Here is a 15,397-nt window from a genome sequence, read left to right as displayed (position 1 = left end):
GCTGCTGTAATACTATTGCTGTCATCACCAGCAATGCACAATTTCACCATAATAACGCTGTTTTTAAACACAACTTGGCTTTTACCTGAACCTTTTATCATTGACGCTCACACAACAAATGACCGGAGACTTCCCCTTAGTTATTTCCGGCCGGCTTTAGATTTGCAAAATTCAACATCGAAATATGCTTATTTTGTGTCACAATTGTTATCGCGTCTTTAATCCTAATATGTAAATCACTGCTCAGTTCTTTCAATGTTAATATGTTTTCTTTCAATTTCTGCATCTGTGGGAAAAGCGTATCACAGGGATTTTAGAAAAAAGGTTCTGTAGAACTTGACATGCCCCTATTAGCCTTTAGAAGTACATGAACAAGCTTGATCCATTTTCATCCAGTCTAGGCAGATTTGGTACTCTCAATGTTTGCAGCAAGAGTTCCAACATTTTTGCAAGCTTTACTGATCAGCATTTGAGCTACCCTAGTTTTCAAATAAGTAGACAATAATGAGACTAACATCGGAAGAAAACGACAACCTTTTCAGCAGTAGGGAGTGAAATCATAAGGACAGTTTGAATGTGTTGCTAAGTCACTGTTCTGGACTATGCAAGCGATTACCAATGTGACCTTGTATAATTCTATTTAATGAGATGTTTGCACATCAACCATTGTATAAAGCAGTAATCTGAGAGTAATCTCCACAATCCAGCTGCTACACAGGGCAAAAGGAGACTAGAGAGGAGGGGGAAGGGATTTTAAACTCCCAACTCATAGTGACTGGCCACTTAGTATGGACTAGAGGAGCTACATGAAAGTATATTGCCATTAAGAGAAGACTTCCACCTTTCCATTAAGGTCCTTTCTACTTTAAGATTCTGCTTCATTGTTTTAAACCAATAATAATAATAGTTATTATTATTATTCAACATTAGAAAATTCAAGTTGTACGATTTCCATTAGAATTCAAGATTTTGTGGACCTTTCACAATATAAATGGGATTTCTTTTGCTTTGTAAATTTACGTCTTGCAGTCCTACCAGATTCAATGCTTCTACAGATCTATCTAAAATGTTTTATGGAAATATTTCAGCTATTTTCACTTTACTACACTTTAACAGCCATGAAAAGCAGCTGAAAAGTTAAAGTGGGGGGATAATTAGCCTGAAGCTGTATAAAGATAACAAAACTGCACAGGACATTAGAAAGCTTCTTAAGCTCACACCAAGCACACTGCTACTGCTAGAAACATCATTATTTGTTAACACTTTTGGTATTTTTGTAGATATGCACAGTCTAATTTTATTAGACTTCTAGCAACTTCTTTTGGGCTTTCAATATGAAATATTTCAATATGCTGGATATGCCAGGCTTTTGAGAATTTCAGGGTGAAGGTGAAGGTCTACATTCTCCAGGACAGTGGTCCTCAACCCAGGTCCTCTGGACATAGTTTAGATTTGCAAACGCACACTTGATTCAAATGATATTACTTCTTCGTGCCATGAAGCTTTGCCAAAGCCTATTAATGATCCTTTCATTGAAATCAGTTGCTGGCATCAGAGAAACATCTAAACCGTGTATGACAGTGGGCCCTGACGACCAGGGCTGGGGACCAACACCCAACTAAATACACACAGTAGTGCCAACCATGCTAATCGCTAATATAAGATGCTGAATACAGCTAAAATGTCAAATGAGTTGCAATTTTGCCTTTATTTGAAAATTCAAAACATTCTTTTATAGCAACTGGTGCTCCTAATAGAAATGATTAATAATCTTTCAGGCCAATTTCAAAAGCAGTTTTATCTCCTTAATTTAAAGTTCTTAAAGAGAAATCAGTATCGGCAAAAATCAGCATCAACAGATCAAAGACTTAGGAAAACTGGCCATTGGATAATTCAGCACATGTGTAAATATTACATTAAATACATCTTCAGCATGTCTTCAGTCATTCTAAACAATGACTGAATGTCTTCAGTCATTGTTTAGAATATGTGTTTTTTTAACAGAATGTCAAATGCTATGCAATTTTTGGAATTCTTTCACTTTCTGTCTGTCTGTATGTGTGTGTGTTTCACAATCAGTTCAATCAGTGTCTAGCTTATCAAAGTGCCAACACACACACACACACACACACACACACACACACACACACACACACACACACAAAAATCATACCAGTGATGAAAAAAGAAGCCACTGCTTTCCCAAACAAGCTATGTTCAATCTGATCATAATATGATTACTAACAAGGAGTTCTTTCAGCCATCTTTCCTAACTCATCACCAAGCCACCTCAGGATCTAACATCATGCAAACAGTGTGACTCGGGTGAGAAACACGTTGGTCTGATCCCACACAAAAACAAGCGGCAGCGCAAAAACTCAAAACAAGTGTTCAGTTTAAAGATGCAAATCCCCCAAAAGGATTCACTCGCTCTCACTCCATCCCCATCCCAGTTTAAGCCCTCCCGAACACTTGTTTTATTAATAAAGCTGAATAATGCTTGCTCTGACGAAACTCTGCAAGGCATTCCTCTAAGGCTTGTTCTAACATTGGCTGCTTGCTGGCCTACTTATGCCCGGCTTCTCCCAGCTTCTATGTGGCGGATTCATTGTCCTCCATTCCTCCAGGGATTTCTTTCTTTAACAGAATCCTCTGAACCGGTAGCCAAGTCAAACCTTTTCAACCAACTGCTTTTTAGTTGACACTGAGGAGGTTTAAACTCTATGCTTATACATTCAAATGGGAGGATTTTTATCTGTTTTGAGGGGATTTTTTGATTTATGAAAAAGTCAGTTTTCTTAAATAGTGTTGGAACCATTTTTAAGCCTACCTGGTTGTTTTGGAAACCGGGGGTTTATCCACCTTGGATGAGTCAACAGAGCTATTCTTGGTTGGAGCTGCGGAAGCAGGTTTGGAAGCTGGAGGAGAGAAGATTGAAAAATAAATGTTGCAAGGACATCATTCAATAATGTAGTCCAGACTTAAATAGTTGTTTAAGTCACAGATTTAAGTCAGGTTTATAAACTGTGTTAGAGCAATCTAGGGCAAAGCCTTTATAATAGCTCAGAAACAGCCACCTTGACATGTGTAAAAAACATGAGAAATCCATGCAGTGAGTAGATATTGTATAACTGCATATCAGTAAACACTTGTTTTCAAAAGGTGAACCTAATTATACTTTGTGCCTTGCAAAAGTCATCATACCCCTTAAACGTTTCACATTAAAGTCATGTCACAACCACAGAGCTCAATGCATTTTATTGGAATCTTATCTAAATGACCAATAAAAACAGCACACAGCTGACATTTTTTCCAAATGAAAATCTGAAAAGTTGATCAGATAATTGGAATGGTCCAACGGGGTCATTACTTTGTAAAACTATCTTTTGTTGTGGTTACAGCTGTTGGCTTTTAAAAAGGTACAGCTTGTCTTTTCCAGCTTTACACATCTACAGGCTGAATGTTTGGCTTTATCTTCTTGATAAAGCGGCTCAAGCTTAGTGAGAATGGATAGAAAGCCTCTGTAAACATAACTTTTCTTATCTTGCCACTGATTCTCAATTAGATTCAGGTCTGAACTTTGACTGGACCATTCTAAACATGAATATACTCTGATCCAAACTATTTCACTGTAGCTCTGGCTGTATGTTTAGGCCCATTGTCCTGCTGGAAGGTCAACTTTTGCTCCAGTATGAAGTATTTTGCAGGCTCATACAGGTCTCTTTCAGGACGGCCCTGCACTGAACTCCAATCATCTTACCATCAACTCTGCCCCGTTTCCCCACAGCACGATGCTGCCACCACCATTTTTGACTGAGGGCATGGTGTGTTCAGGGATTTTCTGACCATACATTTGCATTAAGGCCTGAAGGTAACATTTCCCCTGTTTGCAGTGTCCCCTGGCAAACTTTAAGTGGTAGTTATTATGCTTTTCTTCTTGCCACTCCTCCACAAAGGACAGATCTGTGGTGAGAACAAGTAATAGTTGTCCTGTTTATCCCACTTAAGCTGAGGAACTGACAGAGTACACACTGGTGGATTCTATTCACCGAGTAGGTGACTCCTCAAGGTAACTGGTTACACTACATTTTATTAAGGGTTATCAGAATAATATATCCAACATTGTGTAGGTCATTCACATAAAATCACAATAAAATTCCTTGGCTGTAAAGTTCATTTGCAAGCCACTGCAACTTAAAAAAACCTACAAGACGAAATCAGTGAAGGAATATAACCAACCTGGAGGCTTTTTTGCAGCCACAGCAGTGCTGGATTTGACACCATTAGAAGTAATGGATGGAGTCTTTTTGGTTGCTGGTGCTCCCGCTGTTGACTTTGCATTGTTGGTGGTAGAAGGGGTCCCTGGAGCCTTTTTCTCTCCAACTTTAGTAGTGGTCTTGGAAGCTGGTGCACCTGCTGTCCCAGTTGGTTTTTTGATGGAAGCAGAGGTTGGGGTGCCCTTTTTTTCTGCAGCAGGTGTGGTCTTCTTAACTACACCATTAGTCTGAGGCTTAGACGAGCCATTTGACAGCCGACTCTGGGATGGGTTTGAACGTGGGCCAGATGGAGCCTTGGATGAGCTTGTGGTGCTGGGTTTTGTCTTAGGAGCAGCCTTGTTGGTAGCCTTGGCTTTAGTGTCACCAGAGGCCTTGGTGCCAGTCTTGGCAGCTGGGGTTTCCTTGCCCTGGTTTGCCTGTGGCTCCACTTCCCCCTTATCTCCAGCAGAATGCTGTGGCATCTCCTCAGCTGGAACGGCTACAAGGTCGGGCTCCTGCCCTGCAGGTGGTGCTGCCTCATTTGCTGGATTAGAGTCCAATGTTTCCATTGGCTCCAGTGCTGCCGTGGCAACCCCATCCGGCTTCATCTCCCCTTTGAATGATAGTGTTTCGTCTCTGTAGGGCAAGACTGGCTGATTTAAATCTCAGAGGATGACAATCGCTCAAGACTTTCAGAAGACCGCGATGATTAATCTGGAGGGACAGAGAATAGAGAAAGCTCAGTTAGGCACCGACAAGACCCGGCATGAAACACTGCTCTGTCTCTGTCAGAAGAAAGTGAAGGAATGCTTCAGGAATCAGATAAGGTAGACGTTTCCACTTTAACTGCCACACACAAAAATCTAATCACATTATACATATCTATATCTCTCTCTAGATCTAGATCTACATATTTATACATCTCTCCTATTTGTAGGATCAAAACAACATCTCCAGTAAAACCAACAAAACAATAAAAAGATTAGAAAACACTAAAGGGCAACAAGTCTTCTGCAGAACACAACAAGCCTCTTCTACAAATTGTCCACATTCAGCTCAGTGCCAACTGGACTGAGTACCAAACAACCCCCGTGTGTGCTGCCTAAACAGCTCAGCGACACACTTGGCAAAATTAGATGTTATTGGTTGGGTTTTCTTTTCTTGTACAAAATGGAACAGGAGTCACTATGAAACAGTTTTCTAGGATTACAGTGCCTGAAAACTACTCACACCCCATTCATTTGTTCACAATTTGTCAAGCAATATGCAAACACCAATGTATTTTATAATAAGAAGCTGCAAACAGGCCAATGGTAACTCATGAGGGAGAAAATGCTGACAAGACAACAGTTAGTCATGCACTCCACAAATCTGGCCATCAGAAAGACTGGCAAGAATAAAGCCGTTGTTGAAAAAAGTCAAAAGTAATCTCAAGCAGTTCACCACAAGCTACATAGAAGACATGGCAAACATGTGGAAAAGGGTCATTTGGTCACATCACACTGAGGTTTTTGGTCTACATGCAAAACACCAACACTCCCCATCACCCTCGACAAAAAAAAAATGGTCATGGCAGCATCATGCTGTGAGGATGCTTTTATTCAGGAGAGTTGATGGGAGATTGATGGAGCCAAATACCGGGTTCTATCTCTCACAGATGCTCTACATCCAGTTGGGCTTGAGCCTTTTTGCAAAGGAGGAACTGGCCAAACCTTAAGTCTCCACGTGTGTGAAGCTACTAGAGATAGACCCGATAAGCAGCAAAAAAAAAATCAAGCATTGACTCAGGGGGACTGAATACAAGTGTACACCACACTTTTCAGCTTTGTATCTGGAAGACATTTTGAAAATCATGTATCACTTTTCTTTTGGGTTAATGTGCTACTCGTGTTGATATCTTACATACAATTCTGATAAAGTACAGTTTTTGGTTTGAATGTGGCAAAATGTGAAAAAAGTTCAGAGGGTATGAAAAAATTCAATTCTATTCAATTTTATTTACATTGTGCCAATTCACAACACGTTATCTCAAGGCACTTTACAAAGTCGATTCAGTCTAATCACACAGATTGCAAGTTAGGTACATACATTCCAATTAATCCTAACTATCAAACAATCAGATTATTATTTAAATTGGTTAAAAGGTTTTTCTATCTAAGGAAACCCAGCAGATTCCATCGAGTCAGTGATTTGCATCCTTCACTAGCCACAAGGGCTAATTTTCATCTGTAGTCCTGTGGCTGGTTGATCGTAAAAACACAAATGACAAGCACATGGACACACATTTACAAGAGCAGGACATAACATCTACCAAATGTAATAAGGTTACTTACTATTAAAACAGGTTGGGGATTATAAGAACATACTATTAAAAAAAAATTCAATTAAGAAACTTTTATATTTATTTCATAAAAACTTCTTAATTTAAATCATGAGTGCAATTTTGATTATTCAAAAGCCACTGCTAAAGGCCGCTAAAATATGCAGTGATGACATGTTCCTTAATTCTAATGGTACTGTGTTCCAAGAGTGCGATGCACGAAAAGAAAGGCAGCTTGACCAAAAGAGCTTTTCCTAAATGGTACGTTATGGTGCGTTCACACCGAACGCGGATTCTGCGAATATTTCGCGTCATTTGTGTGCTTTTGCCCGCTTGACATTCCGGGTGAACGCCACGTTGGCATTTGGCAACAAGCGGCAACACTTCGCCGCGTCATCAAATAGGAGGAGCTTCCATCTGCTGCTTGCTGGTTTCAACTGAACATGCTGGACATGGATTTCGCGGATAATCACGGTGTTTTACCTGTGGAGAGCCGAAAAACGCCGCCGACGTCCCTAGGTTCACCAGATTCTTCGGGAACAGTTCGGAGATTACCACCACTTACTCCAGGAGCTGCGTCTGGATGACGGTCGATTTCAGCGGTACTTCCGTCTATCCAGGACCCAGTTCAAAGATCTGCTGCCCCGCGTTGGGAGACGAATCGGCCTCCGGGACACCAACTACCGGCGACCGCTGTGAAGCCAGCCCGAAGCCGGACACCGGACACTCAAGCTCCGTGGAGCCAGCGGCATCCAGCCCACGACCGATCCGAGTCAGGCACCCAGATTTTGGCTAGCTGCTCTCTGTTGCTCCCTCTTCTGACGCGCGGTGGTTCACTAGGGACCGTCAATAAGTTTCCGAACCAAACAATCGTGGAAAATCTGAGTGCCTGAATCGATCAACCGTGAGCTAGATGCCGCCAACTCAACGGAGCTTGAACATCCAACTTCAAACCAACTTCACCGCGGTTTAACTGCGCTGTATCCCCGCTGCTGAACGCCTGTCCATCTGTCTTCGGTGAGTAAATAAATCTCAGCTCAATAAAAAAACAGCCGATTTTTAATGTCCACATCTCCTAAATATAAGATATTTGTGCCTAAACATAACCAGGCCAGGTCCTTTCTGTACTTGTCTCGGTAAAAGTAATTAGTCCCGAGTCATACAACTCTGGCATGCCGCACACCGCCACTATGATCTGGTCCTCCATCTTCACTGACAACCGCTTCTTCTCCACTTTGGTCCTTCACCCTACGTCACAGCCACATCCAGTCCCTGATTAGTTGATGCGAAGAGAATTTAGGAAAAATATTTTTCACTCCTTTTGCAGAAACCGCGTTCGGTGTAAACGCACCATTACAGTTTCACCTATTAGCTTCCCGTTCTTCACCCAAATGAAAGACTGGCGTGATTACTGCCGTTTTCCATGCTGTAGGAAAAACTCCTTCATTAATTAAACAATTTATAATTTTACAGATGGATAGAATTGAAGCATTTTTATTTGTTTTAGAAATAGTGTCCATACTAAAAGATATTTTTAGTCTTTGATGATTTTAAACATGAATTTACTGTTTCTATTTTAGAGCATGTCACTTCATTGATGTTCAGTGGTGCCCCAGAGTATTTCTTTAATTACTCATTTTCCTAATTGAATCGATAAAATACTGACTGAAGGGATCGGCAATTACACCAGCATCGTCATATGATTTATAATCGATAAGTTTCATTTATTTAATTTTTTTTATTATTGATTTCCCTGTTAAATTCTTTAGGTTCTGCCAGATCTCTTTAGCATTTCCTTTGGAGTTGTTAATAGCATCAATAAAAAAAGTTGCTTTTGCCTTTCTAAGCTCTTTTGCGACTTTATTTCTTAGTGTAGCGAATACACATCTGTCATGTTCCTTTTTACTCTTAAGTACCATCTTAAGAGTGATCTCTTTGTTTCATAAGTGACCATATCTTTTCATTTAACCATGGTAGATTCTGTCCATGATCTGGTTTGCATTTGACCTCTCGTGAAACTATTTATTAGTTGCTTTAGATTGTGCCATAAAGGAGCTACAACTATTCTCCTTGAAATGTTGGCACCAATCTGTTCCACAGATTGCATTTTCAAGGTTGTATAACTGAGTATTAGGGACTTTTAATTGTTTATTCCATGTGAGAAATGGAATCTGGTTTTGGTGAGTTTTCTTATAAACAGTATCATATTATGGTCTGACATCCCTGTGGTCAAACTGTAGATTTTATTTATTCGTTGAGATCCATTTGTAAAAAGCAAGTCAATTAATGTTACTAAAGCATTTGTAATCCTGGTTGGTCCTTCTATTATCTGTTTAAAAAAAACAATTGACTAATATTTTTTTAGTTCCTTCTTCTTATCTTTATTGTTCCAATTTATGTTAAAATCTCCCGTTAATATGACTTCATTGTTCATGTCACACTGTCGGAGTAACACATTTAATTTATCATAGAAGTAACATTTTGCATTTGGAGGTCTATATATCCTGATCAGAGTGAAAGACATCTGTTCTGCCAGAATTATTTTTATGACAATACATAGTGGGCAGGCGCTTGCAATGCTTCTGCAGCAATCCCTCATGTAGCAATGTACATCATGAGCATGTAGCGACAGTGGAGAGGAAAACCCCCTTTTAAACAGGAAGAAATCTCCAGCAGAACCAGAACCAGGCTCAGTGTGAGCGGCCATCGCTCACGACCAACTGGGGGTTTGAGAGAACAGAGCAGAGACACAAAAGAACACAGAAGGACTGATGCTGGAGCACTTTCTATGGGAAAGAAAAGTGAAAAATTAATGGTTGTAGCTCCTTTAGTGGCTTCGTTGAAGAGAGAAAGACAGCTAAGCAGATGAACTCTAAGCCAGTTTTCAAGTCTAGAGTATGAAAGAGAGCACATACAGTTAGTCACAGTAGAAGCTCAGCCAGTAGCTATGTCTAGGAGAGAGACTGGGAAAACTGGGAGCTGGTTCCACAGGAGAGGAGCTCGATAACTAAAAGATCTGCTTCCCATTCTACTTCTAGAGACTCTAGGAACCACCAGTAAACCTGCAGTCTGAGAACAAAGTGCTCTGTTAGGAACATATGGAACAATCAGATCTCTGATGTATGATCATTAAGGGCTTTATATGTGAGCAGGAGAATTTTACTACTATACTTTTATAAAGCCACTGTATATAGGTAAAGTGAGTGAAAGAATTGGGGGCAAACTGCACACACAACAAATACATTAAAGTGGTTGGAAATAGAAATGCAAAGTGAGATGAGGGAAAGTCTCAGATCTATCTGCTAACTGGGTCAAAAATGTACTATATACCAAATAACCCAAAAGAGAGCAACCAAATGCTGCATACACTGATATTACATCAGAGATTTAATACCCCAGCTGCTTCAAGAAAAGCATATAGGGGAACTAAGGGGTAACAGGAAACTGGCTCGTCGAACTTTACAAACAGATTGAGCACCCGGCTGTGCAGGAAGTTAAGCAGTGAGACAAATACTCAGGCAATCCAGAGGCCAGCAAAGAGGAAGACACTTGGCCTGGGGAGCATGGGAACAGAATGGAAGGTGGGAGAGACAGAGGGGCAATGAGACGAGGAAAAAACAAGACATAAAATGAGCTCACTGTTGGGTGCCATTTACTTGTCCGACTTTAAAATCCAGACATTGCTATTCATCCTAGTTTCCACCGCCCTAAACGTATGCACAGACTCACTTCTATTTGTAGACAAGGACAGACATCATCTTTATTCCGCCTGCCTCTTAGAAACACTCCCTGCATACACGTCTTCATGTTTTTGTCCCTCCTTAATCCTTCTCTACTCATCACCAGACCCAATGTCACACATCCAAAGACCCTCCTTCATCAACCTCAACTGATCCTCCCTTTCTCCTAACCGTGTTCCCCTCCTTGGTTTCCTTCCTCCCCCACTGCTTCGGCTTTGCCTCCATCTCTCTGTTCTCTGTTTGCCATCGTGCAGATGGCTGGAGCAGCTGAGCAGGACCAGAGGGGGAACGGATGAAACCGAGGAGGAAAAAAAAAAAAGGGTCCATGTATCCTGAAAACCATACAAGATCAGATACATGCAGCTAGTGCAACAGGCTGTAACCAAAGCACTGACTGGTAGCTGCTAAAAGTGACTCATGCTAAATTATTTCCACTTTTGAGTTAGAACTATGTGCGCTGTACTTTGTTGATCTTCCCTCTTCTTTCACCTAAATATATGTAATAAAGTTATGAGTTTTAAGTGGTATTTCATGATAATTATACGCTGAAACATTAAAAGCCACTAAAGCTTTAGTTAATAAAATGACACCAGCAAAACTCTTAATTAAAGCACTTCAATGCTTTATTCAGACTCCAGCATACCCATCAACACTATGACTTAACTCAACCACAGATTGAACTAGGAAATAAAACCATGTCCAAGCCCAATTCCCTCCTCTCTCTTTAAAACTGGTCAGCACCCGATCTTCCCACAGCAGGAGAAAGCATGTGGCCTCACTATTCATTACTCTACTCCTCTGCAAAGTACCAAACACACTCTGTGTGTGCGTTTGTGTTTGAAAGTAATAAATTCTGAATGCATATGGATAGCCAGAAGAACATTTCTGGTTCCCTTGCAAGTCTCCAGACAGCTGTAAGATTGCATTTCTCTTTGGCTCTGTGGGTTGTACACCCAGAACCACGTCATCAGGATAATCAGTCAGAGGCAGAGACGGGCTTTAAAACCAGGCAAGAATCCACATTTCTGCTCCTTCTCCACAAAAACTAGAGAAGACTGAACATTCAATATTTATACACTACAGAAACTCAAAGGAGGCAAAATAAACTGAGCTGATATTTAAGAACTACTGTGTAGGTTCTTGTCAAGTAAATTTCCCAAAGAGGGGTTTTGGTTAATATCTACTGAGCTGACATGTTAGGACTATCATACTCCATTTACTCCATTTTAGGTCCATCCATTTCTTTAATTGTAATGTTATTTTCCTAATTCAAGCTGAAGTCCAAGTTGAAACATTTTTGGCCCAAAAATGCAGTTTTTCCCTAATTAGATCCATTTGCAGTGCTGGTCAGAGGTCAGCAAACAATCAAAGATGGATGTCAAGGGTTTGTTTTTTATGATGCATTTAATCTCATCTTTATTTCAAGGTGAACTCATTGTACAACATACAGATTCAATGATTTTTTAAAACTGAACTGGGCACACAAATTTGAACTGGATTTTCTGTAACCCATGCAGGGTGAAAACTACACATACAGACCTAAATATATACATATACCCCCACTAATATTTGGATTAGCAACTTGAACCTTGACCACATCCATCAGACAGCTTCTGACATAAGTCTGGGTGGAAATTTGACCACTATTCTTGGCAGAACTGGTAGAACTCCAACTTTAAATTGGTCAGTTTTCTGTTAAGGAGCCGGCTTTAAAGTGCCATCAATAAATGGTCCAGAAGCTTAATTTTAGACTGCTAAATCCATTCCAAAACCATTAATTATAACAATGACCTGCAATCACCATCCTGTTGGAACACCCAACTGTGTCCAAGTTTCAACCATTTAGCTGTTGAGTTTAGATGAAGTCGAAGAATTTGAATGTTACTCATTTCTCCACTTCCACCTGATGTGTGAAATCCACCAATACCACTAACAGCAAAACACACCCTCATTGTGATATTCCCAGCCGCATTCTCGACAACGTTCGTAGGTTTGAAAGCCTCACATCGATTCCCCCAAACATACTTCTTATGCTGCAAAATTCAGTTAACATGTTAAACTCACTCTACTGTGAACAATGACACCGGTGTTCCAACTTCCAATATATTCCATTTCACCATAGGCTTGTGGTGTTTCTTTAGTGATCCCTGAACATCCTAACCTTGAACTAGGTATTTCAACTGGATATTCATCTCAAACAGGTTGACACTAAGCTTTAGTAATAGCCCTAACTTCAATCCTGTATGTATTATGCTTAAAAGCTGAGTCTGTGCCGGGAAACCAACCAATCTGAAAGACCTCTACCATTTTGGTTGTGAAGTTAAATATCCAGTCGAAATTAAGCCAGGACTTTGCCAGTGGTAACAAAACGTTATTAGTTTCTCTGGAACTTGCTTCGGCAGACTTATTTAAATGTACGCGGGGATGTATGTGTATATTCGAGCTTGCATGCATTGTATTTGATCCTTTGTATATTTTCTGTAATTCTCAAACACACTAAAACTTGCATGTAAAATCAATTTTTTTTAAAGAAATATGTTGTAGCTTGCCTTTTAAAAAAAGAACGATTGAAATACACTGTTAAAAACCCAAAATGGAAATGACGTTCATGCCGATGATGATTGTATGTAAACGTCTGAGCGTCACTGTATACCGAGGGATGTAGTCAACTGTAAATAAGTTCAACTCGGCTGTAGATTTAAGGACATGTTTTTAAGCCATTTGATCCCATTTTAATCTTCACTTTATGGTTACCTGAAATACTAAACACATTCCAGTAAAATGTTACAATCTCCAGCTGATTTCCAGTTTACAAACTTTAATAGTGCATCCGTTTTTAAACAGCTGTTCTTGGGGTGATTTTGGAAGAAACGTCTTCCTGACCCGTCTTTCACACTGACGACAGAACCAAAGTGTGGGGGCACAGCTTTTGCTCTCTCTGAGCAGCCTTACTGCATCAACTATAAAATAAATGTTACCTGGTTCACCGAAACCTGAACTGTCGGTTGTCCAGTTGATTTTGAAGGGAAACAATGGGATTAAAATAATTATAGTTTATTATGAACAAACTTGATATTTATTTGGAGCATTTCTTAGCAGCACTGTACTCTACAAAAACACTTGAAAACCCACACTTGCTGCAGAAAAACATTTTATAGCCCAGGAGATAAAACACAAGCTGGCACTGTCAACACACAAGGGACAGTGCAGTCAACGACCCAAGACATAATGTGTCAAGACTTGAAACAGACGGTTTTTCAGCCTCATTAAGTTCTAATTAAAAATGTTTAAATTTAGTAAGGCTTGTCCGCCTTTAAGAAATTAATAGTCTGGATGGAAAAGGTTTCTACCATATTCAGTTCCACATTCATGAAGGAGATACACAACACAGTAAGATTCAACACCAAAACCAAGGGGTTAAGAGAAATGATTTCAATTCAGCTAACAGGTAAATAGATGTTCACAAATCAATCAAGCTTACAAAACAGGTTACAATGATAGACTGGAAAGTAAGTCCCAGACTCTGAATGAAGTGGCTCTGCAGTGAGCGGTATCGGCAGCCAGCCGTGGTAATTCAAGGCGACAGTGAGTTGGGGCCTATCAGTCAGTTTGAAAAAGACTGTATGTATGAGAAAGCAAAGTGTGCTCTGCAATCTACATGGAGTGACTGACAAGATAAGATTTATTTGCATTCACTATGGAAAAACTGCACCTGGCTAACCATTAGCCTCTGTTAGCATCTCCCAAAAATCTTTCTTGAGGCACTACACTATTCTCACAGTTTAATCTAAATTGTTTTTGACCAACCCTACTTCAAAATCTATACTACTTGCACCAATCAAAGTTGAACAGGATAATTATACACTGAACAAAGATTCTTTAGGACGATTCTATTTGAGAAAAAAACAAAACAAGTTGGCATTTTTTAATGCTTTTTGGCAACAGAGGACCCATATAAAACATGTCCCATTCACTTTCACAAGCATAAATGTAGCGATATATGGATTTAGTCAAACTTGGCCTGGAATATTCCACACTGATTACCGGCCTACCACCATAAAGTATCTCAATAACTATAAGTTGTATTAAATTCTGCTTAAATTATGATGCCAAGAAAACAACTGAAAGCCTTTAAAGTCTGGGATCATTTTAAGATTCAGAGAAAAGAAAGTACAGCAGAGTTTATGTACTGCAAAACTGAATTAGCATCCCATAACACCACATCTTGGATCCTGCAACACTTGACCAGGCAACATCCGCTGCAGTAGCGGACCCCCCAGCCCCCAAGTTGTGCGTTTATTATCAACTCGCGCTTCGAAAGAGCACCAGAAAGATTCATTTTACTAACAGGATGCTTCCATAAAACAACAGAAGGAGAACACTGGCATGCGCAGGGAAACTGAAAGTGAGTTTTGATCTGTAAAAGGCAGTTTTTATAAAGCCTGAAATAAAATTTGCCGTTTCCCTTTTTGATAAAAAACAAGAAGTGTGTAACTTGGAACTTCAGTACACTACAAGGGTTCAATTTTATTTGGATAACATTAAGCACCAAACAGAACTTTGTGGCTGATTTCCAATCCTAGGTTCTGTAAAGCTTTGACCTGCTGAAACCGATATTAGTCACTATAGATTCGTCTTTCATTAACACTTAGCTATCAGCCATATGTTTTAACATTTTAAAAACAAAGACAAAATTACAATCCAGTTGACATTTTAAACATTAGGATCTTATACCAACTGAAAGAAACTCATGGGCCAGAAAATGCAGATCCTTAGCTCAACATTAATATTTTGGAACAGCTGTCAACATTTCCAAACGCAGACTTGCATAAACATTTTTAAACAACTCACCAATACTAAAATTACGTGTTCACTCAACAGCAGGGCCCCCACTGAAGACTTCTGCTGTTACCATGACCCGTTATCTCTTATATATGGAGCATTCACTGATTGGAAAAGATCAGGTTTTTGAGCCTTTCATCAATCAACACTAATCTGTGAAAATTGGAATCAACAGTTAAGTCAATTTCTCACCACATCACCAGTATTTTTAGACAAAGCTGTATTATCAACATAAAATA

The 15,397-nt window shown here is 39.8% G+C and overlaps 1 protein-coding gene across 2 annotated transcripts in view; it reads right to left on the bottom strand.

The window, feature by feature from the left end:
- Positions 1 to 15,397, bottom strand: part of LOC124862685 (PHD finger protein rhinoceros-like) — a 49,504-nt gene that overhangs the window by 21,046 nt on the left and 13,061 nt on the right. For both annotated transcript variants that reach the window (XM_047356740.1, XM_047356741.1), the window contains exons 2-3: positions 4,240 to 4,970; positions 2,831 to 2,918 (exon numbers count right to left, since the gene is read on the bottom strand). In XM_047356740.1, the coding sequence (XP_047212696.1) occupies positions 2,831 to 2,918; positions 4,240 to 4,864 (713 nt within the window). In that variant the 5' untranslated portion in view covers positions 4,865 to 4,970. The remainder of the gene's footprint in view (positions 1 to 2,830; positions 2,919 to 4,239; positions 4,971 to 15,397) is intronic.

Source organism: Girardinichthys multiradiatus, chromosome X (genome assembly GCF_021462225.1).
Source record: "Girardinichthys multiradiatus isolate DD_20200921_A chromosome X, DD_fGirMul_XY1, whole genome shotgun sequence".
NCBI lineage: Eukaryota > Metazoa > Chordata > Actinopteri > Cyprinodontiformes > Goodeidae > Girardinichthys > Girardinichthys multiradiatus.
This window is presented reverse-complemented; position numbering and strand designations above follow the sequence as displayed.